The sequence below is a fragment of the Pollachius pollachius genome, assembly GCF_949987615.1.
Source record: "Pollachius pollachius genome assembly, chromosome: 7".
Classification (NCBI taxonomy): domain Eukaryota; kingdom Metazoa; phylum Chordata; class Actinopteri; order Gadiformes; family Gadidae; genus Pollachius; species Pollachius pollachius.
In genome coordinates, this window is record NC_136940.1 from 6,308,143 (window position 1) to 6,333,065 (window position 24,923).

Here is a 24,923-nt window from a genome sequence, read left to right on the forward strand (position 1 = left end):
GAGAGAGAACAATAGCAAGAGCAATAGAGAGAGAGAGAGAGAGAGAGAGAGAGAGAGAGAGAGAGAGAGAGAGAGAGATAGGGGGAGGAAGCAGAATTAAATAAACTGATTTTAGGAAAGGGGGGGGTAAATGAGCACTGATTCACAAAGTACTCAAAGTAATAATCAGAATATAAAACCAAAATTAAAAAACTCCAAAATCAATACACCATTGTATTTACACAGTGAAACTAAAGTCACGAGAAAAACCAAAACATTAATTTTCCTGAAACAAAGTAATGCTGATTATGTATCCCAACACTTGTTTCCAACAAAATGTACCAGATTGGACGTCAGCCACCGGCCAAGGTCCAAAAGAATTATGTATTTTTCCATAAATGCTTTCAAAGGGATTCTTTACAGTCATTGTGTACGGGGGCCGGCCATACTCTCGGGGGGGCCGGTGGTAGCTCCGCTAGTACGCGCTGATGAAGGTGGAGAGAGCCAGGATCAGGGACCAGCAGGCCAGAGGGACCTGGGCGCTTCCTGTACTCCCATAGGGTGCTGTGTTGGGTGCTGTGGGCAGGGAGACAAGAGAAGCTCTGATTAGCTCTGATTGCTGTTTCACACGGCGGCAGTGGCAGCACGCGTTCCCCGATAACACAGGAGAAAAGAGGGAAGGGAATAGCAGGTCTTTAGCTTGGGAAGCCGCTTCACAACTAGAGTGGAACAATCAGTGACAATTACCATCACAGCTGTTTATTCAATTTAGTTCTCCCTTCCAAAGTGTTTACACAGAGTAGTATTTTGTTAAAAAAAAGAAACAGATTTTGATGCATGCATTGCCTTTCATCTCCAACATGTGTCACACTGCTAATGCCCCTAACTGTCTAAGAATATTTGTGTATCATATCAGTATCAGAAAACAGATACGAGAATAAATGGAGGTTTGTTAAATATGTTAGCAACACATCAGTTTCACGACAACAGATATTAGAATACATTAACGTTGCAACATATTTTTTGGACCATGTCAACATCACAACATGCAGATAGAGGAATACATCAAGGTTGAAACACATTCTCATTTTTTTTTATCCTATCTGTATCGCAAGCCCCAGAGGCAGATACGAGAATAGGATAGATGAGGTTCATGACAAGTTGTTTATGCCCAGTGATGTGCAATTAGCCGGTTTTGTCTTCTGCGGTGTGCTTGGCTCTTACCAGCACTCACCCACCTTAGTACAGGCAGACTCCCGAAGGAGTTGAGAGAAGAGAGGGATTCTTAAATATAAATACATCCAGAGCTGCAACCTAACAGACGGAGGTGAGATTTAATCCCCCCCCCCCCCCACGGTTTTACCAGAGAGATTTCAGAAAGTGTTTGTTTTTGAATCGACACCTCTTGTTGTTGATGTTCTATGATTAATAAAACAGGGTGGCTAATGGGCCAATGGGATGCAGGCAAAACTCGGCAGAGAGGGGAAGGGGAGATGCTATTGGATTAGTTACGGGCAATGATCCTCAAGGCTTCCTTCGGCACGCGTCTTAAACATGAGTGGCAGTGAACGCAGAGCTAAGCGAGCTAGCATGGGAGCTAGTGGAGCCTACAATGTAGCCATGACGATGCATGCAAACTTCGTGGAAGACAGGGGATAAAAGTGACGGCAAGTCAAGCTGACACCAAGGGGGTCCTTTTAAAACACACACACACACACAACCACAGAAACACACACACACACACACACACACACACAAACACACACACAGACACACATGCACACAATACTGCAATCAGCTGTTAGTCTACCTGGGGAAATCATGTGGTACATGGCCAATACCAGCAGGGCACTGCTATTTACACAGCCATGTAATTAGTTCACTATGTAATACCTGCATGTACAACCAACACTGCACAGTCTTCACACACACACACACACACACACACACACACACACACACACACACACACACACACACACCCACACACCCACACACCCACACACGCGCCCATACACACATATAACCATGCAGACACTCACATGCATGCACCCACGCACACACCAAAGCCACATGTATGCACTCACATACATCCAGGCAGACACACACAGAAATACGAACACACCAAAGCAGAAGCACAAATGTAGACACATACACAAACACCCAACCACACCAAGAATACACACACACACACACACAGGTAAATGCACTGACTAACATAAGCAGGAGGTTAGTGTATAACAGCGCACATTCATTCATCATCGACACCAAAAAAACTTTTTTCCATTCACAACCATCCATCACTCACACCGCTGTGTTCTCCACATATCCGAACCTGAGAGACCAGGCAGGGCATTCCTACCGTGCCGATGCCGAGCACCTTGAATCATGCTGCTGTGGAGGATAATAGCAGGTTGCTTAACAATGTGTTCTGCTTTGATTTGGGTGGATGGCTTTACCCTCCCTCCCAGTGTTGGACCCCAGCCCATTGTCAGTTCCCGAGCTGCTGTTTTACCTTGTGTTTTACCGGCTTTTAAGCGGAGGCGTCAAATTATAGTGAACAGGATATATACCTCAGATGGAAGCACAAAGGAGAAATATAAAAATGGGGGGGGGGGGGGGGGGAGACTAGAGACAGCATAAGAGATAGAGAGCATAAGAGAATGAAAGTACTAATTTGGGGGGAAAAATGCGATGATGTTTGGGAGATTTCCCGTCAGTTTATGAAGTGCACTCCGGTTGACTAGGCGTTTCCTTTGTGTGTGTGTGTGAGCTGTTCTCCTTATTTTCCCAGGTTTTTGTTTTCCGCAAATATTGCCGTTTCCGTCGGCCCATGTTTCCCTCTCTGTCATCACACACTACCATCCCTCTCTCCCTGTCTCCCTCGTTTCTTTTGTTTTACATTGTGTACCTCTCTCGCTCGCTCTCCCTCCCCTCCCCATCCACGTCCACAGCATAGGATAACGACACGGTGTTCCACCGCCGCTGGAGGAGTGAGCCCAGAGAGATGGTTACCATGGCAACAGCTGCTGTCCTGTGCCCCGCCGGTCCAGCCACTGTCGTGTCCTGAACGCCACCAATCCCCCCCCACTCCCCCCCCCCCACCCACCCACCTCCTCCCACACCCACCACCACCACCACTGACAACCACCGACACCCCCCCACCCACCACCATCATCACCACATTGGTGGGTGGATCGTCAGTAACAATGTGCTACAAGATATTACATCCCAGCCGTCATATCTCATCGAATCAGCCGCTCAGTGCTGGCACGGCCATAACCACGCTACCCACTCTAGCACACTCTCCCCTGTTGGGTTGTGTAATGCATAAATACACATCTATCGCACAGCTCGGATGAAGATTCGGATTGGTCAGTCACGGCAAATCGGCGTGCTTTGAATATCCCGCTATGAATAACAGGCCGTTGCTATGGACGCTATTTCCAACCGTCGGAACCCGAACTAGACAATTATTTTACAGCGGAAGCAATAAAATCGTTTTGAAATCCATACAATGTTTGTTCTTTAACGTCCTCTGTGTCTAACGATCGCAACTTAAACCCTGATCGCTGTGCTTAATCTGTACAATAACACACATATATATATATATATATGCATAATATATAAATATATGATGTTATGTAATGTAAACTCACAAACACACACAGTATATACGGTTCACGGGCTGCGCCGGGGGTAACTGCCCCCTCTGCTGTTTCTGACTGATGATGATTGTGTCTCACAGTGTAGCGCACACCAGCGTCAATAAACCTCCCTCCCAGCTTAAGCAATTTAAGGGGGAAAGGGTGTGAACAGAGTCGATATGGCCGGGATCCTGCTTTTCCCCGTGCTGTGTTTGATTTTGGGGCTTTTAATATCCCCCTGTGTCACTCCCTTAGAGCAAGGCACCTCCGTTGTTTTCACTGTGTGGGTTGTAACTTGCCATTTTAATTAAGTCCCCCACCTATCCAGGAGCTGCCTGAGACAACACTGGCTTTTTCCTGCTTATTAACATGGAGGGAAGAGGAGGGGGGAGAGCGAGATGGGCTGAAGAGCCTGAGAGAGAGAGACAGAGAGAGAAAGTGAGAGAGCTTGCGAGCCAGAGAGAGAGAGAGGGAGAGAGAGAGAGAGAGAGAGAGAGAAACGAGGGGAATGGCAAAAGCAATAAGTGGAATGAAAGGAAAATAAAGCAAGCCAGGAGGTTTTAGATAGATATTGTGGGAACGGGAGTGAGAGAGGGAGAGAGAAAAAGAGAGAGAGAGAGAGAGAGAAAAAGAGAGCGAGAGAGAGAGAGAGAGAGAGAGAGAGAGAGAGAGAGAGAGAGAGAGAGCCAGAGAAGCTGACAGACAGACAGACAGACAGACAGAAAGAGAGAGCGAGGCTAAGGATTGGGTCGGGGAGGTGATTTCCACACGAGGCGACTCCTCTGTGGCTTTGACTTTAATTGCCAAGTACATCAGCAGTGACCGACAATGAACTAGCGGGAAGCCCGTCCATACATCACAGAGAAACCAACTGTCAACACCGAGCGGCAAGACAGGCAGCCGCTCCGAGAGGAGAGGAGAGACGAGAGATAAGCAGAGATGAAAGCGTTTCACTTCAGCTACTGTTGCGTGTACGCGGGCCAAAAGAAAAAAGAAAAAAACCCTCCATTGCAACAATCCAACGTCGTATGGAAACAACAGCCAGCCCTGTCCTTGAGCCTTGTTGTGGTGGGAGGGAGACATGAGCTCCAAACAGGGCTACCTATGTTGGGAATGGGAGAGTTTAAGTAGGGGTCAGTTTTCTCTCTTTCCGATTTTATCTCTCGCACTCTCTCGCTCACCCCCCCCCCCTCAAACCTCCCTATTCATATTCCACCTTTTGTGCCTCTGTACAATTCAAGAATAATTAATAGTGATTATCCTATATTACAATCGGTTTTGCTATCAACGGTCTCAATAGTGTTTTTTTGGGACATCAGGGGTACAGAACAGTCCCACAAAAATAAAGAAAAGGTGATGCTTAATGTAGTTCCAATGGGATGTCTACTTTCCATTGCAGATTCATTCCCCCTGAAGGACACTTATAACACAATAATAAAAACAGCCCACACATCAGACGCACAAGCAAACATGAGGAGGCAACACACATAATGGAGGACACACATACACACGCACAACGATGAATCACCACAAGCTACTGCTGAGTGACGCACACAGGTCTGCCTTGGCTTGATGTTCATGACGGTGCCACCGTGCACGGTCCTTAAAGGTCTTATATTATACCACCAGGTGTGAGCATGATTAGCCGTTACAAGCCGTTTTGAAAATCTGCCTCTATTTACATCACAAGTGGGCGTGGCCATCTAGATGTGTGCTGGATAGATCAGTCTACCAGCCTACCCAGTGGACTGTAGCAAACGTTGCTCATCTATCCGTCATAAGTCTAGTTGGACACGCCCACTTGTGGTGATGTCACTAGAGGCAGATTTTCAGAACGGCGTGTAATGGCTAATCACACTCACACCTGGTGGTAAAATGTGGGACCTTTAAAGGTCCCATGGCATGCTAATTTATTGATGCTTTAATATAGATATTAGTGTGCCCCTAACACAGTATTTGAAGATGTTCCCGAAGTTCAGCCGTGGTGCAGAATTAAAGCCACTTAACGTGCCGTTTCGGTGTCTGTAGCTTTAATACAAATGAGGAGGAGAGAGGTGGGTCAAGGAGGAGGGTGGGGGTGTGGCCCTGACCAGCTTGCAGCCAGGGTACCATGCGCTCAGTTTACTGTGGATGTATCGCAATGGCGAGGCGCACACAGCCTTTGGCAGTGTCCTGCAAATATTCTAGAACACTCCGGGTGCTCCAGAGTATTATACATAGATATCTATATCATATATTATACATTATCACGGCCAAAAACTGTCCTCCTGCCTCCAGATGATATTATGAATCTCAAATGACTGCGTCGGGTTCTCCGACGTCTCTGGTTCTTCCACGTCCACATCAATCTGAAGTAGACTGAACCACGACATGGAGGAGAAAGGGATTGTTGACCGCGATTGTCTCCCGCCGGGGCCTCGCTGCCGAGGAACCACCGCCTCGGCAGCGGGCAGCGCTTAGGCACCGAGGCGGTGGTCCCTCGGCAGCGGGCAGCAGGAAGCGGGGCTCAAGCGGGAGACAATCTCGGGGAACATTCCCTTTCTCCTCCATGTCGTGGTTCATGTACTTCAGGGAGTCAGAGCCAAAGTTCCTTTCCCTCAATTTCTTCTCAACCATGGCTGAGATAACCCCCCTTACGAGTCGCGTTGTGGAAATACCAGAGACGAGAGTCCGACGTGTTATGCGCCATAACACCAACAGCGGAGCGGCTATCCAAATAACAAAGAAGTGTACAACACTTGCGTTACAGACCTAGAGCTCTATATCTTAATAATATCATATAATACATATATATCTATATCATATAATACATATCATCACTGCCAAAAGCTGTGTGCGCCTCCAGACGATATTATGAATCACAAACGACTGCGTCGGGTTCTCCGACGTCTCTGGTTCTTCCACTTCCACGTCAATCTGAAGTAGACTGAACTGGCACTGCCCACTGCCCACTGGTTCCTTTCCTCCAATTCCTTCTCAACCTTGGCTGAGATAACCCCAACGACAGTCTCGTTGTGGGAATACCAGAGACGTCAAACCGACGTGTTATGCGCCATAACACCAACAGCAGAACGGTTATCTAAATAACAAAGAAGTGTACAACACTTGCATTACAGTGTGTGTAATCACACACACACACACACACACACACACTCACACATGGCGCTCGCATGGTCAAAGCTCATTGTCTCATTGGCGGGCCGAATTCTCTGGGCTGGCAAGGCAGAGAAAGGGGAGGTGGCATCTCCCCTTATGACGACATACGGGGAAAATTCCAAAACGGCGTGTCTGAGCTTCGTTTTTTCAAAGGCGGAGCAGAATGCCTAGTGCTTGTTTTAAACCCAACGACATTTCTAGCTACTGTGAAATTTTCATGCCATGGGATCTTTGAAACCGAATCAACTGCGTCCCAACATGGCAGCAGATGGAGTCGCAACAATGCCTCGAATGTCGAACAGTGCGGCCTTCAAAAAAATAAAATAAAAATCCTCAATCTATTATAACAGAAAATGCATTAAATATCTCCTTTCACTCGCCCTCTCCCTCTCAGCCCCTCTATTCCATTGATGTGTAGGTGGTTGTATGTGGGCGGCACCCTGTCATTGTACCCAGCCGGCCTTCATGGCCGCTCTGACGGACAGCAAGCAGCCAGGCAGGATCACCCTCCCCTGTCCACCCCGTTTCCCCTGAGGACAGGGTTTAGACGTGGGCATCCTCCTCCAACCAGCCGAGAGAAGGTTTAATATCCTTGACCGTCAATCAGTGGTTTCTCCCCTCACCTCCACCCACGAGGTCCTCCCCAGACACCCCTGAGCCCGGCGCCTGAGCGTCGACACGCGGCGCGGTAAATCGACCTAGCGGCCTCTCGGTGTGTGCTGTCCTCGCAGCTGGCCGCCAAAGAGTGGCTCGCTCAAACACACAGAGCGTTTCTTTTTGTTGTTGTGGGAAGGAGGGAGGAGGAGGGACAGAAATTGCGGGCAGTTGAGACTCCTGCTGTGAATCCAAAGAATGCGCTTTGCAGGGATTTAAAGTATTTCATACTTTCGTGCCGGCTTTTCAGCTGTGCAGTGGTCCACAATGGAGCACACTTCAATCCACTGCGACTGGAGGCAGGGCAAAGAAAAAAAAAACGCACAGGGAAGAAAACGACAAAACGTTCGGCTCGTTCGTGACTTGGGGGGGGGCCACGTCGGTCTACAAAAAATAACAATCTTCTGGTTGGACTACCATTGACGCTGAATATCCCATAATGCTCATTCATCCCACCATCCGCCTATTTCATGCACAAGTTAGAGGGCACATCTCTGTGACACTCCCCGACCGATCGCTCGGGAGCACAGCGTGCAGATTTGCTCACTCGCCGCTACCTCATTGGTGCTCGTTAGCACGGCAGTAATGAATAGCTTTCGTTAATAAGATGGCCTTTAGAGATCGTTTACACCCCTGCCTCGCCTTATCCCCCCCCCCCCGCCCATCATCTCAGCCTCCCCCTCCTCCAATCACCCGGCTACCTGCGGGCGATCAAGGCCCAGCAGAAGGCTTTCGAGAGGCCAGGGCTCGGCCGCTAATAGCTTGTTTCAGCATAGCTATCAGACCGGGGAGAGAGAAAGAGAGCGAGAGAGCGAGAGGAGAGAGATAGCGCGAGAGAGAGAGAGAGAGATGGAGAGAGAGAGAGATGAGAGAGAGAGAGAGAGAGAGAGAGAGAGTTCCAATCAAGAAAAAGTGAGAAACGAGACAGAGCGCAAAGGGGAGAAAGCGAGAGGGACACATGGGGTCACTCGATAACTGACAGAGTGATCAGGGGGCTCTCAATGGCAAGCAAGGCTCTGGCCTTTCAGCTTGACTTAATCAACGCCTCGACAGGGCTTCTGGGCCCGAGAGAGAACCTCTAGCATGGGATCGGCTCCAGGAAGGAAGGGATTCCTGCAGAGAAGCCATTTCAGCCAGGCACCATTATCCTGATGCTGTTCTCTCTCCGTCTTTGATGAGAGACTCATGTATCCTCTCTCTCTCTCTCTCTCTCTCTCTCTCTCTCTCTCTCTCTCTCTCATCTCTCTCTCTCTCTCTCTCTCTCTCTCTCTCTCTCTCATCTCTCTCTCTCTCTCTCTCTCTCTCTCTCCTCTCTCTCTCTCTCTCTCTCTCACCCCACTCTCTGAAGCTGAATACGGGCTCCATTGGGCCAGGTTCATGAAGAATGCCTAATGTTTCCCGTACAGTGCATGAATATCCGAGGGAGGCTGCCCTGAACTGTGAGTCTGTGGAGCTGCCGGCTTCACTTCGCCCCACGGCCACTGTAATACGGAATATTGTTCCTCGCAAATTCCAAGGGCATTCTTTATGGAGGGAAATCAGGGAGATTGCAAATTATGTATTTTGCATGAACTCGGGGGAGGGATAAATCAGCATTCTGAAATGTTTTTTTTTTAAGTTACCATACCATTTTTTTCTCCGCTCGGTTTTTAGAGGGTAAATCCCTGTCAACCTTGTAGATGAACATACAAAGCGAAGCGCCTCTGTGTGGATTGATAGTTTTAAACCACGTTTTTTTTTAAATCCAGGAGCTATAATTACAGTGACTTTGACTGCTGAAGCTAAATCTGGTAAATGTTAGCGGCTTAATGGAACTCACGGGGTTACAAACAATTGGTGTCAGCGCTTCCATACAACCTTTTCGACGCCTGTTACCAGTTAAAGACATACTTTCTTCCCAGTAAACCCCAATTCTTTCCTATTAGCTCTCTTGCTCTGTCTCTCTTTCTCTCCCCCCTCTTTAAAATAATTCCTCCCCATTTGCCCCTTTCCCTTTATTAATGCTTATCAGGAGGGCTCTATTCCTGAATGAGCCCGTCATTGGTCGAGGGGATTTCGCCGAGTCAGCCCCTGCCTGGTTATTGCGACCGCTGGATGACAGGAGCAATCTCCACAGTTAAGAGGCCCTTCTTATACAGGGCCAACCCCCAGGACCTAAACCATCAATACCAATGTCAGATACCATCTGATCGCCTGCCAGGAGGCCAACCTTCTCTATCTCTCTCTCTCGTTTGCCCTTTTGTGTCCTAAGTTCCACTTTGATTTAACCCCCCCCCCCCCCCCCCCCCCAAAATGCGTAATACTCTTTCATTATATATGGAATGTGATAAGGCAACTTCCCTTTTTCTTTTATCAATTTCCCATTACGGGGAGTGAGAGCCGCGCGGGGCTGATTGTTAGCGGGGTAAGTGTATTTTCCCCTTTGATTGATAGGAGATAACTTTAATATGGCGCGCCGCTGGGTTATCACAGTTCACTCGGAGGGCTGCCTTGAACCTGACTGGAATACCATTTCACGGTGCTCACCGTGAGCGCGAGAGCACCAAGCCGCGACCAGCGTTGGATTGGGTGAGCGGGCGTAAAGCAGCCCGCAATCCATGCTCTCTCTTCTTTTTTTTTTGGTTCATATTTACCCACCCGGTGGTGTTAATTGATTTATCCCGGATCAATTCTCTGGTTTACAGAAGTCGTTGGACCAAAAAACGTCCAAATCAATCGGAGCAGTGATTAGCATGTGCAGCGGATTATTCCTATTCGGGGGCGAAAACAGAGGGCCTGGTAACGGCAGCAGCCATGTAGGAGGGGGCCCTGATTTAATAGAAACCCGCGTGCCATATGTTTACATTAATTATTGCTCACCGAAAGTGTGCTTCAGATGGGAAGGGGGGGGAAAGGGCCATAGGCTGTGGGAGAACCACACACATGAAGTATTTCTTTATTAAAACCGAGACAAAACCCCAGGCTCTAAACACACTTCAGTCTCTGTTCCTTCGTCTTGTCAGCGCCCCCCTTAGGGAGAGGCAGACAGAAGGTACTGTATCCTGAAGTAAGCTTCAAGGGGGTTTTATGCAGAGCTCCACATAGGCGACGGCGGCGGGCGGAGAAGAGCAGAATCTCATTTTCCTCCTCCTTGCCGCGCTAACAACCCGCTGTGTCTGTCATAAGGAACAATATTTCTTTGGAGCATGCTTGCTCACGCCTGTCTAAAATGCAGTTACAGTTCAAGGACTGTAAATAAATAGAATAAAATAACTAATGGTAAAAAAAGGAAGGAAAAGGAAACGTCTGGGGCAGCCACCGAGCTACTCCGCCAGTGTTGCTGACATCCATATTTTTATTCTGGGGAGAAGAGCAGAGTGGGATACAAAAAAAGAGAAAAGACTCTCTTCGGTGCTGACGTGACCCTCTTGACATGCCTGGCTCTGGCACACGGCAGCTCAGCATGGAAATGAAGCTCCATTGTTCTGGAGCTAGAATACAAATTGTAGTGCGGTTAATTAATTGTTAAATAGTAGCAGTCTGTCCTCTCTCGTACCTCCCCTGAAGAGTGTTGCGCTAATAGGTAATCTTAAACCTTTGTTGCCAACGTCGGAGGCATCGAGATCTCTCAGAGATCCAGGACGTTCACTATGAGGCTATGAATTTTGGGACACGTTCGACTTGATGCTGTCTGGACAGGAGGAGGTAACTGTGGGGAAGGGAGGGGAGGGGGGGGATGTTATAGAATTTAGGGTTGCTGACTCAAATACAAATGGCGAGGATGGTGTTGTGACTCTTAAACATGGCGGGAGATATCCACTCTCTACCCAGAGAAGTGTCAGATAATACACAACTGGAAAAAAAAAAAAGGGGACTTACTGCCTTACTGTGTTATCTCCTGCCACACACACATACTCAAGCTAACACCCCCGTCCCTCCCCCCCCAACCTCCCTTTCCTTTCCAAATCCTCTTCCTTCAACTCCCCCCCCCCCCCCCCCCCGACTCCCTCCTCCATACTGACACTATCAGCGCGCGAGTGACTTCAGCGTCTGCATAAACAGCAGGCCGCTCCCTGGTGACAGCCCGCTCGCTCCTTTTCTTCTGCTATCTGACCCTCTTTCTCCAAACCAGAAGTCAACGAGAGAGCCAACACAGCCGCCTCTGCCTTCACCATTTTTTTTTTTTTTCTTACATATTTTTCTCCTTCAGCAGGGGGTCAAACATTATTGACTGGAATCAGAGGAGTGGAATGAGCCCAAGGTTTTACGGCCAAAAATTGGATCGGTGTGAGCGCGACCCCTGGATCAACCCAGCCTGGTGCACCTGAGGCGGCCGACATCAATACGCCTGTTGAAAGTCAGCCATCGCCGGCACAGCGGCGGCGGCAGTGCGTGTGTCGTGTGCGTGTCTGTGTGTGTGTCTGTGTGTTTGTGTGTGTGTGTTCATGTGCATGGTGTGCGTGTGTGTTCGTGTGCATGGTGTGTGTGTTGTATATGTGTGTGCGCGTGTGTGTGTATGCATGATGTGTGTGTGTGTGTGTGTGTGTGTGTGGGGTCTGTGTGTGTGTGTACGTTTGTGTGTATGCATGATGTGTGTGTGTGTACGTGTGTGTGTGTATGCGTGATGTGTGTATGCGTGTGTGTGTTTTTTTATGTGTGTGGCTAGCATGGATTTTCATATTCATTTGACACCGGCCCACGAGTTGACTTTGGCAAGTGTTTTGCTGCCCGCTATCTTGACTTTTGCGTGTGAGCAGTGGAAATGTCAGTTCAATTACATCCACTGTTATACTGCGATAGAGCAATTAGTGGCAAACGCAAAAAGGGAAAACGAGCTGGCATTATAAAGACACTGAGAACACAGAGTCACCTAACTAGGGCTTAATGATAGAAGTTGCACCAGCAATTTCCATACTGATTGTTTAAGGGTCAATAAAAACCTGAAATGCAATTACTGAGTTCTTCTATCAATGTTCTTTTTGCTTATTTTAATGTATGTGTGTGTGTGTGTGTGTGTGTGTGTGTGTGTGTGTGTGTGTGTGTGTGTGTGTGTGTGTGTGTGTGTGTGTGTGTGTGTGTGTGTGTGTGTGTGCATCTGAGTGGGAGTTTGGAGTGTGGGACTTTTAATTTGTGTCCCCCCATTAAGACCAGAAGTAGTAAGAAACTATTTCCAATCAAAGATGTTCTTTTGTAAGTTTATTTAGTAAATATATTCTCCTTAAAGTAAAGAACATTCTTTTAACAAAAATGCACACACGTGCCTGCACACACACACACACACACACACACGCGCACACATACAGGAAAACAAACATGTGAATTCAACGTGTCGAAATGTGTACTAAAGGCTTGTTTCGTGTATGAAGCCATCCCCGATTGATCCATTCAGCTACAAAACCCTTCCTCTATACACTTTTTGTTGCTGTGATCTGTGCTTAGGCTGCGCACACTTGTATCATGAAATGCAGCCTCAAACACAGAGCCACCGTTCTGCGTTACACTCCACCATTCCAGCTCGTGATGCCTATCCGTGGCTCCGAGCCCACTGGGGGCCGCCCACTGGCGCTGGGATCCGTGCATATACAAGGGCCGCATTAGAGAACCCTAGAGGAATCCAACAGTGAGACACAAATACACCAATCCACGGTCGCGCCACTCAGAAAAAAGGCATGTATCTGTCTACAATATATGGATGTTTGATAGAGCCGCGGTCTTTGAGTGTGACGAAGGGTTAACAGTAAGCGTGGAGGGTCGTGCACCGAAACACTTGTATTTCAAGTCCACCATTACATGACAGGAATCAAAAGCACAGATCGAGAAGTAGGTGGCACTCAGAGTAGGTGCTACCATGTTTTATGCAAATGGTTTTGTGTGTGTGCATTTGTGTGTGTTTGTGTGTGTGTGTGTTCGTGTTTGTGTGCATGGTGTGTTTGTGTGTATACATGATGTGTGTGTGTGTGTGTGTGTATGTGAGTGTTGGGGGGGGTGTGGTGTGTGTGTGTGTGTGTGTGTGTGTGTGTGTGTGTGTGTGTGTGTGTGTGTGTGTGTGTGTGTGTGTGTGGACACCCGTAAGAGCAAGGGAGCATTACATTCTTAATGGGCCTCCAGAGAGCTTGGGCCATCCATCCCATTCCTCAGAGATAAAAAAATCTAGATTCATGACTTCATGAGCTCTTTGTTGGTGTGTGTGTGTGTGTGTGTGTGTATCAATCAGGAGGAGGTTTCACTTATCGTGAATCACCCATACCATACACATAAACAAGCACCAGCGCACACATATGCAGGCACACAAACACGGGTGAACACACAGACACACACACAAAGACAAACACATACACAGGTATACACAAACCCACAGCCACGCAAATAGTACAAACACTAAAGCACCCGACACACACACACACACACAGGCAGACACGAACACACTATTTACACAGAGAGAACACACTATTTACACAGAGAGCTCGTTGGCGTACAAGGACACAGTGATTGCACAGCAGTGTTCACTGTTTCCAACCCCTCCCCCCTCCCCCCTCCCCACCCCGGACACCAAAGAGTTGACGAATGGAGCCGCTACGACTAACCTTATTCGGCAGCGCGGCCGTTTCAAGCCGTCGTCCCAAAGAGAATGGCCTTTCTGAATGTCAGGACCTTTTCTAACCGTGTTTAAAACGGCTTCAAGGGCTTCAAGGTATGGCCCGTCAATAGAGCCGGTGTGAAGGACTCGTGGGGCCCTGTGAACGGCCGTGAACAGGTGCTGAACGGGGGCCGCCGAGAGCGAAGGCAGGCCCCGGGGCCGGGGGTCCGGGAGGGTTCTGGGGGGGGGGGGGGCAGCTAGGGGAGAAGGGGGACCTGGCTAGAGATTTTAGCAGGTTTTAAACGATACGTTTAGTCACGGCCATTGGTGACCATGGGCCCCTTGCCCCTGTGCCAGTGCGGATGAGGGCCCTGGATTCCTTTTCAATTTTAACGGGCCCTGTTCATGCCCGGGCCACAGTACTTACCCCCTGCTGCCCCTCCCCAACCAAAGCCGAGTGGCTTCAACTTGGCACAACCGGGGACCACCTTTGGCACAACCTGGGGGCCCTAGGGCCCCCAGGTTTGGTTAGGGAGGGAACAGAGTCCGACATTTTGGCAACGTCAGACTTCAGTTTTTTGTCCCACCGTCACTCTTTGTCTCCGTGGATCATTTTTGTTTCAGAGGTGTGAATATACTGACTGGATACGCGTCCTTGTGGGTTTCTTTGTGAACACCGAACCCTGTGCAGTGTAAGTGTTGGCGAATACAATAAAAAACAATATAAACCAAGCAGTAGCCCCTTGAAACAAGAGTGTTTGTTTTGTGCTCGTGTGTTTGTGTGTGTGCGTGAGCGTCAAACCATTAAGTCCGCTGTTCAGGCATTGTAGACTGATTAAGGGGTGGGTACAACATGTCTGAAGAGAGCAGTTTTTCAAAAAGCAAAAACAAAGACCTCTCAAGGATAATTGTCTGCCAGAGCGAGCAAACAAGAAAACAAGCGAGGAAAATCCAAAGAATATATTGGAGCAACAGCGAGCGATGAGTGGAAGACTTCTAACGGGGCGGGGGGCATAGGGGGGGTCTACTGCTGAAGACAACACACCCCACGACAAAGGATGAAGACAGAACACCGTCACACTTCACCCGGACTGCGAACAAAAAAAAAAAAAAAAACGTCAGAAAGGAAGAAAAGAAAAAAGCCCAGAAGGGGAAACAGAGGAGGCGTCAGAACAAGGCGAGAGTGAGAAGAACCGCCTGGGGGGCAATTTAAAAACGACAACCACCCCCCAAATCCCTCTCCAAACCGGAGAGGACAGTCTTTTATGGATTAGACCGCAGATCGATAGCGCAGTGTTTCAGAAGGCACAAGGTAGGGGGTGGGGAGGGCGGGTAAAGGCTTGGACATGCTTTCTCTCTCCATGGATCCGGGGGGGGGGGGGGGGGGGGGGGGGATGGTGCCTGGTAAACTCTACTTGAGGGGAGCTGAAGCGAGAGAGAGCCCTCTTTCTTATCACAACCCCCCCACTCCCCGCCTCCAAGAGGATGATCTCAACACGAGTGGGAACGAGAGAGGGAGGAAGTAAACCTGTGTGTGTGTGTGTGTGTGTGTGTGTGTGTGTGTGTGTGTGTGTGTGTGAGAGTGTGTCGTCGCCTCGCTCTCCTCACACTGCACTGTGTATGACCTCGGGGCCCTCTCTCCGCGCTCTCCCGCTCGCTCTCTCTTAAGCATCGCATGTCGCCACACAGCTGTGGCCAGATGGTGGCAACTTTGAGACGGATTAGAGGGCACTTTCACGCCTGCTTTGTTTCGGGATGGAGAGGGGTGGGGGTGAGAGGGCGGGTGGGGGTAAAGGGGGGGGGGGAGGGTGGTGGTTAGGAGTCGAACTGATCACTGGTCCCTGGCCTGGGGCCAACTCGGGGGGGGGGGTGGATACACGCCCAGGTGGGCACCATTGCATGCGTTCACCTGTGTGTCGCACCGCAAGTAGACCGCTGTTTACACGTGGCTCCTGCAGACACACTTTTGTCGTGAGATTACAGAATACAGATAGTATGATATTATTATCGACCTGGGCAAATCGTGTCAAATCTTTTTTTTTAAACATACATTTCTCCTGATTTTTGCATTGCACTTTAATTGAAATAGCATAGACTTCTAGATTCAAGAAAGAGCAACGCATCACCATACATCAGTACAATAGAGTAACCATATGTACTATAATAACAACTACTATTAGTATTATTCCAGACAATGAATGATGGATACCGATGGCTTGGCTCACCATAGCCCCCTGTCTCTTGGCTAGACCTGCGCTCGCATCATGGGTCCATCTCCCTTCCTTCTCTGCCAAAGTTCAGACGGATCAAATCCATACATCCTTCTGTCTCCTACTCTCTCCGTGAGACGAATACACAACGGAATACTAATTACTTACAAACACACATACACACACACACACACAAACACACACACACACACACACACACACACACTCACATACATAAGGGAGTTAATCCCCAGGGGAAAACTCACACACTCTCACACACTCTCTCACAAACACACACTCTCTCTGTCGACACACACACACACACACACTCTCGCTCATACACACACACACACACACACACACACTCTCTCTCATATATACAAACCCACAAACTCTCTCTCTCTCTCACAAACACAGACACACAAACACACACACACTCTCTCATACATACAAACACACAAACCCACACATTTCTCTCTATCTCGCTCTCACTCTCGCTCACACTCACACACACAACCCCCCCCCCAACACACCCCTACCCCAACACACCCCCATCCCAACACACACACACACACACACACACACACACAAACCCACACACACAATCCACTATAGCCTGCTGCAGCGCTCGGTATCTTCGTCCTCCAGGTTTTGTTTGTTCTTCTCCCGCCAGCGCCGGTCACAGTCAGACTCCCGGCGAGCTTATTACGCTCTCGTTGTTCTGCTTATTATCGCCCAGCGCCACGTACGCATCCGACCCCTTCTTTATTCCGACATTCGTATCCAGGCAGGGAGGCTGGGAACTGTAAGGACGGACTTCCGGAGAGGGTGGGAACACAATACGTACACGCACGCGCGCACAGACACACAAAAACACAAACACACCCACACACAAATAACACACACACACACACAAACACACACACACAAAGAAACACACACACATATATAAGGGCGCTCATCTCCAGTGAAAAACAGTTGTCGTATTCAAATGCGGCAGAAAAAAACGGTGTGGTTCAAACAGCCTCGCCAGGCATGACCCCCGCCGGTGAGTTAGGTGGGGGAGGGTCTACTGGCCGGACAAGATGCTCGGCAATAAACGATGGGGCGTTTAACACACAAGCTCCATTAGAAGTAGCTGGACCGTGAGTCATTTAGAGAGGCTCGGAGCCCACAGACAAGAGGATCGTAAGCCGGGTACACGAGTCGAGAGGCTGAAAGTAAAATCGTGTGAGGACTTCAATCGGTCGCTCTTCCACACGACCCCCACAGAGCGTCATTGTGGTCATTTCCTAAAGAGCCAATGTCTCTGCACCTCCGAAAGCCTATTCCCCTCCATTACTGGTGAAAAGAAAGCTCTTTTTGTCGTTATCTTTAAAATGAAACCCATTTAGCTTTAGTCGAAGAGCTCATTGACCAGAGAAGAGGGAGATGGAAAAGAGACAGAGAGAGAGAGAGAGAGAGATAGAGAGAGAGGGAGAGAGAGAGAGAGCCAGAGATACATAACGGTAAAACAGAGAGGAGGAACGAGATAGGAGAGATGAGATAGTCAGTCAAACAGAAATAGAGAAAGATGGAGATAGAGATGCAGAGAGCGGAGGGACAGAAATAGGAGAGAGATGGAGAGCACGGGAGACAAACACTGAGAGTGAGAGAGAGAGAAAATAGAGAGCAGCACGTCCTCCTCCTCCTCCTCCTCCTCCTCCTCCTCCTCCTCCTCCTCTCCCACCACTGTACATCTGTGAAGCTTTCTTCAATCATCCTCCTTAATGCACTGACCATTACAGCCCAGAAAGAGAATACACCCTGGTGTCTCAATTATAGAGCAAGACTGAATCCCTACAGCAGCCGTGTCTGGCCATAAAAGGAAATGACTAACCGTGTTGGGCTCCAGCTATCGCACAAAGAGACGGCGGATTTTGGTTTCCGCCAGTTGTTGGCTGCATCAAAAAGCGTGCGCTCACCCCCTGGGCCGAGCCATTCATCAAGCTCAATAGTCTGGCCCTGTTGGACTCGAATGCCAATTATGTTTGAATAAAGTACCTCAAAAAATTAGAATAAGTCGCAGGATACTTCCAGTGGATTCTGGAAGCAGTGTCATTGTGTTGTTCCTTCTCCAGGGTCGGCCAGGTGTTGCCTGGTGGAGGAATGGGATTTGAGAACAACCGTCCACCAGGCAGGAAGAAAGTGAAGCATTATAGCGTCAAATGTGCATCTGTGTGTGTGTTTGTGTGTGTGTGTGTGTGTGTGTGTGTGTGTGTGTGTGTGTGTTTTTAAGTGTGTGTATATGTGTGTGTTTGGGACTGTGTGTGTGTGTGTTTGTGTGCGTGTATGTATATGTGTACATGTGTGTGCGTGTGTTTATGTGTGTATGTGTGTGTATGTGTGTGTGTGCGTGTATTATGTGTGTATGTGTGCATGTGTGTGTGTGTGTGTGTGTGTGTGTGTGTGTGCGTTTATTATGTGTGTATGTGTGTGTGTGTGTATGTGTGGGGGTGGGTGTACGTGTATATGTGTGTGTGTGTGTGTGTGTGTGTGTGTGTGTGTGTGTGTGTGTGTGTGTGTGTGTGTGTGTGTGTGTGTGTGTGTGTGTGTGTGTGTGCGTGCATATGCGTGTGCGTGTATATGTGTGTGTCTAGGGGGAGGGCCGGATTGCATAAGACTTTGATCCGCCGAAGTGCATTGATAGGGATGTGTGCGTCGGTGGTCAGACCGACAGGAAAGGAACAGACCACTCACGCCAGAAGAAACAGAGTCAGGTAAGTGAGGCGGAAACCAGGGGATGAAAGAGGATCCCTCCTCCGTGGGCTTAAAGGTGCCGAGGCTTAAACATGTGTCATCACGGTCTGTACACCCACCGCCCCCCCAACACCACACTGGCATTAACTAGGCTAATATTAAGAAGGTGTACTGTAAAGGTACGGTCAGGGCTGAGGCAGTCATTATGGGGCTCCCACGCTCGATGTGTTGTGTGTGTGCGTATTCATGATGAGGCGGTCGGAACACACACACACACACACAAGCACGCACACACACACACACACACACACGCACACACACACACGCGCACACACACACACGCACACACACACGCACACACACGCACACACACACGCACACGCACACAGACGCAGAGTGGGATTGAATTTGCCACCCGGAGCTCCAGAGGAGATCTGTGGAGTTGGAGAGATAATTAAGGGTACAGAGGAGATCGGCGCAGGTGGAAGATAATATAGAGTGAGAATTAAAGACAGAGGAGGGAGACGGAGAGAGTGCGAGACGGCGAGAGAGGCGGAGCCAGAGAGAGACGGCGAGATGGGTAGAGAGAGATAAAGAGAGCGAGGAAGGAGCAGAAAGAGCCAGATAGGTAGAGAGAAGGGGAGAGAGAGCAGGGGAGATGTGGGGGTCAATACAATTATGTTTTGAAAAGGGAGGATGGCCGAAGAACTGGAAGCCAAGCATTTTAAAAATCACAAAAACAAGGCAACATATTAGCCTCCTCAGCCATCAAAGACGGATTGCAACCGCTTAGGTCCATGAAATATACATGCCGCTCCTTTTATTAGCGGGGAATTGTGGGGGGAACAAAATAACAGTCCATTTGATTTGCTTGACCAAAGCGTTTTGTACCAGCCCATAAGTGGTTTCAAATATTAAAAGAAATAAAGGAGTTTGTACATAACAATGGGAAATGTAAACGTTTATCATTGATGAATGTGCACAGAGGGCAATACATTTCCTCTGCGGGGAAACTAGGAAAATCGATTCATCCACTGTGTGTCTGCACAAAGACAATTTCCTTTTAGGAAATATGGGGCTATTTATCATAAACAGGTTATTTGACTTATGCATCATTTGCCTCCAAACAGTAACTTACAGCAGGGCGAGGGAGAATGCTGGGGCTATAGCTAAGCTAACCAGGACCTGCATACTACATGCTTGAATAGCATAGCTTCTGGCTGTTATAGCCAAGCTATAACAGCCAGAAGCTAAATTAAAGCAATTGCCACAGCTAAGACCTATAGCCCATGGCGACTGACGAGAACTAGTATGGCATCTGGACAATTAGCTTAGAAGCGTATTTGAATGTACTTACGTAAACGCCTCCATGTATGCTATTATTTATTGAGTTTGGTTAGCGGGTGACAATGTTGTCCATGCACTTCCTACAAATAGCCAATAAGACTCCCCACTCTGAATACGTTTTAGGGCAACAGTGATAAAAGCCAAGCCATCCACAGCACACAATCTGTCACTAATTATGGAGTTGTGCGAACGCCATGACTAATTTTACACACAAACAACTTGTGGGCCTGACTAGCACTTTGCCAAACACGAGGACAGTGCTTCTCTTGATTAATACTCTGCATAATACATTCTGTGAAGACTCAAACACACACACACACACACACAGATCCCACAGTATACACACATCTATAATTCCCTCATCATATCAAACTAATGACTTCTATTACCGGCAAATGCGCAGCGTTACACCACAGTAATGCATTTGCTGTAGAAGGCGGACGTAACTGTTCACCAATTCAGCCCGTGCTCCCGCATTAGAATAACTGGCACACTTTGTAACGTCGAGAGATTATCTATGGGCAGAGTTCAAGTGTATCCCGGCGCAAGATAATAATCCGTAAATGTGTGAGCGACGTTGTGTTTTTTTAAAAAGCCACGGTAGGTTTCGGGCTGTGTGTTTTTATATTGTTTGCGACCCCCTTCGTACGTTGATGGGGTCGGTGGTTGCCTGTGCTGTTGTTGAACAGCCTGTCGGCTTCCAGGGCCTTTCTATATAATTCAGCCAGGGAACAAGGCCAGACGAGGAGGAGGAGGAGGAGGTGGAGGAGGAGGAGGAGATGGAGGATGGAGGAGGAGGGATGCATTATATGTGCCACGGCTCGCATCACATATCACTTGAAAGGAGAAATAATTTGCTGTAGCCCTGCATGCTTGCACAAGCTGCCGGCTTCTGAGCAAAGATGGAAAAAAATGGCCACCTGCGGTCTATTTATGCTTTCCAGGGGAAACCAGGTGGGGTGGTGGGGTGGGAGGGGGGAGGGTCAAGCATGATGTATGATATGCCATCTGCCTGTGACTCCCCTCTCAGAGAGGACTGTGAGAGGGGGGGTCAGGCCACAGCAAAATGAAGGTCAGAGGGAGCATCCAGACTCACACCGTGCTGGCTTCAGGGGGGTTCCCTTGATGTGGGGCTTGGGGCCGGGGGGGGGGGGGGGGGGAATACGACCATCTAATGATGAGTGGAACATAAGGGGGAAGTGGAAGAGATGATAGTGACTAGGAGGGACTGGGTGCATGAGCAACACGCCGCTGTTTGGCTCTCAGAGCATGCCGGAAGAGAATGGCATTCATAATGATGCCAACGTCCATTCACAGCTGACACAGATGTGTCGAGCGCATTTATGGAATATGGGTATTTATGTTCCATTGACATTTTGCTGTCAGAAATACATCAAGTGATGGTTTCAAGCAAAGAGCTTCTACGCGTGTCTGTGTGCGTCCGTGCTTTGGCAATGCTCCCCCCTGTCTTAGCTTGTGTGTGTCTCGGCGTGGTGAGTCCACTGGGACGTCGTTAGCAATGTGTTTGCTTGACGTCACGTTCGCCTGGAAGTACCAGCCTCAATGACCTTGGCAGGTGAATGGGTCCCATGTACCGGAGGGTTCACTGCACATATGAGACGACTACTGAGTCTATAGCACTACACTGCTGCACTACATTAACACTACTGTTGCAGAGAGAGGTTGGAGCGCATGCATTCACACAATCATACACACATGGACGCCAACACATCAACACGCCGTATGATAGCAGACACACACACAAACACACACACACACATACACACACACACACACACACATGCTTGCATGCAGATGGACTCACATACAGCCACGCCGCCACATGCCTGCATGCAAACACACAAACATATATATGGACACACACACAAACACACAAGCAGGCACAAACATACAAGAGATACGAAACACCAAGACCTAGGCCATTCTCTCTCTTTGTTTCTCTCCTGTCAGATGTTCAGCAGTTCTGCCATTCTCTCTCCATCCGTCTCTAGGTCTCTCTCCCACACTCTCCGGTCATTCTCTCTCCATCTTTCTCTAGGTCTCTCTCCCTCTCTCTCCTGTCAGCATTCAGCAGCTCCGCTACGGCTGATTTAAAGGGCGCGGGGTCGCTGCCAAAGCATGGGGGACGCAGTGTGAAGAGTGAGTTTCTCAGAGGTTTTCTTCTTAATCTTTATTGAGCATCATCTTCAACCTGCTTCCACCACCTTTCAAAGGGCAGGAGACGGGGAGCGTGTGTGCGTTCGAGATGGGAAACACGCTAACGACTCAAGGCCAGAGCTCCGCCACAGACCGACCGACCACCCGGCAGAGTGTGACACTAGGTGCGACGGAGGGCGATCTGTGTGACGGACTGTCAGCGGCGGGAGATAAAGGACAGAAACAGGATCCGCGGCCTTGGCGGCGACCCAATAATGTTGTCATCTGGACTGGAGAGTACACTTACAGCAACACAATTATAGCACTCATAGATACGAGGCAGATGTTATTGCTGGGGACACATCCTACTGCCTATTCGGTTTGACGAGCCGGCCAAGGCGGATGCATTGTTAGCTACCTGACCTAACACCAGGCGTGGCGGCACGTCTTGTGTTCTTCCATTATGTTTGGGCTTCATCGTTGATGTATAACGTTAACGTGATGTAATATATGCGTGGCCATATGGTAAGGAGGTCATCGTTTCGAGTTGGGCACGCATAGTGAAGGTGCCATTAAACAAGTGGACCAACGGGAACGTATTCCTGGTTTACGGGTGACTTATGTTCACATGCAGGACAGTGCAGTGTCTAGGGTGTGCTCCAATGTGAAATGGCTAAATATTATAGACAATAGTAATAGAGATTTTTAAAGTCCTTAATTGCACTATTACAAAGGCATTACGATGTATTTTGCCCAAGTCGTTTTCGGCCCAACCGGCAGCTAATAGCTCCTATGTGTTTGTGCCCAAGTGTTGTTCCCTTCCCGCCCGGGTTTTCCCCGCTCCTCTGAGGATTACAGTTAGGGGCTTTCCTCAAATGTGGGCCTCTGAGAGCCATTGAGACTATAATTGTGATTTCCTTCTATGCAAATAAACTTTCCTTGGCTAAGAGTTGCAAAAGTGTGAAATATGTTTTGATATATATAAAGCCTGAGGTTTAAACCCTTTTGACAGACAGACAAAGTGAATCTTTCTGATCGTTTCAATAGATTGCCACAAACAAACTAGTATTTCAATAGCTCTGTAATGCTCTTAACATCGGCGGCCACTTTAATGTGCTACTGCAAACTCTCACTGGGTGTTAATTCCCTCTGAGACAAACATTGAAGTTAACGTCATATTGACTTTTAAACAACACAACAAGCAGAAATGCATTATGTATGTGTGGGATCCAGTTAAAAGAAAGGTCCAACAATATTTTCCCCAAAACAGCCGACTACAAGGATTTCATTTGTTTGAATTCAACAGGGATGCATATGAATACATTTAAAAATATATAGATAAAAACTTCTTCACTTCACACGACACGGTATCAAACGTTCTCATGAGCATTTCTTTCAGTGGATAACTCGCATTTACTCGTGACACCCGGAAGAGACAAGCACATTCACTTTAGTCTTCACATGCAAATGCCAAGTTGTTTGGTTGTTGGTAGAGGCATTCCCTCGATCCCGCTCAACGAGTTCAGTGTGCCTTGGGGGTCTGCTCTTCTGTGTGGAGATCTGATAGGCGAGTAAAGGATTTGGTAGACGGGACCCGCGCCCTAACCTTGTTTCAAGTTGTTTTCCAGTGAAGGGAACGACTTCCAGTTTCAAACAGAAATAAAGTCGGCTACATGCTTGCTAATAATTTGATTAGAGCGTCTCCTTGCGCCTTGGGGTGTGTGTGTGTGTGTGTGTGTGATGTGTGAGTGTGTGTGTGTGACAACAGAGTGTCTTGGGTGAGTGTGTGACAACAGAGTGTGCGGTGTGTGTGTGTGTGCGTACGTGCGTGGGTGTATGGGAACAGAAAGTGTGTGTGAGTGTGTGTGTGTGTGTGTGTGTGTGTGTGTGTGTGTGCGAGAGAGTTGCAGAGGACAGTGTGGTGTGTGTGTGTGTTTGTGTGTGATATGTGTGTATGACTGGATAGAACATGGGCAGAATACTAAATAAGGCGAGCTATCTCTTTGATGCTGTTCCGAACCATAAACCAGGATGTATATTATATATATATCTATATAGATATAGATATAGATATAGACATTATAAGACATATCCCTTCTTGAAATGATCTCAAAACAACATTCCACAAGGGCAGACAGGAAGACCACCTTCCACAATTCCCGTGCTGCATTGCTCGATGTGTTCTGCCCTAATTGATGTCAACACATGTTAAATGGTAATATTTACCTCTGTTAATCACAGTTACTCTAATGACTTCTTAGACTTCATGGGTTTCCTGTACCGGGCTCAGCAGCAGAACGCGTATTAGAGCTGTTGGTTTCAATAAGAACCCCCTTCCTGTTAGTGGCGATATGTAAAATGGCGTCGTTTCTTATGTTATTACCCTCCAGGGGACCATCAACAAACAGGAAGCTCGGAATCAGCAGCTGCAACGGTGTCCCCTCATCCCAGCCTCCCTTGTTGATGACTTCATTGGAG

General features: G+C 48.4%; 1 protein-coding gene across 1 annotated transcript in view; it reads right to left on the reverse strand.

Moving 5' to 3' along the window:
- Positions 1-279: 279 nt before the first annotated feature.
- Positions 280-24,923, reverse strand: part of negr1 (neuronal growth regulator 1) — a gene marked incomplete at its 5' end in the record, with an annotated part of 125,631 nt that continues 100,987 nt past the window's right edge. Inside the window, one exon of the mRNA XM_079739350.1 lies at positions 280-555. Coding sequence (XP_079595476.1) covers positions 455-555 — 101 coding nt within the window. The 3' untranslated portion in view covers positions 280-454. The remainder of the gene's footprint in view (positions 556-24,923) is intronic.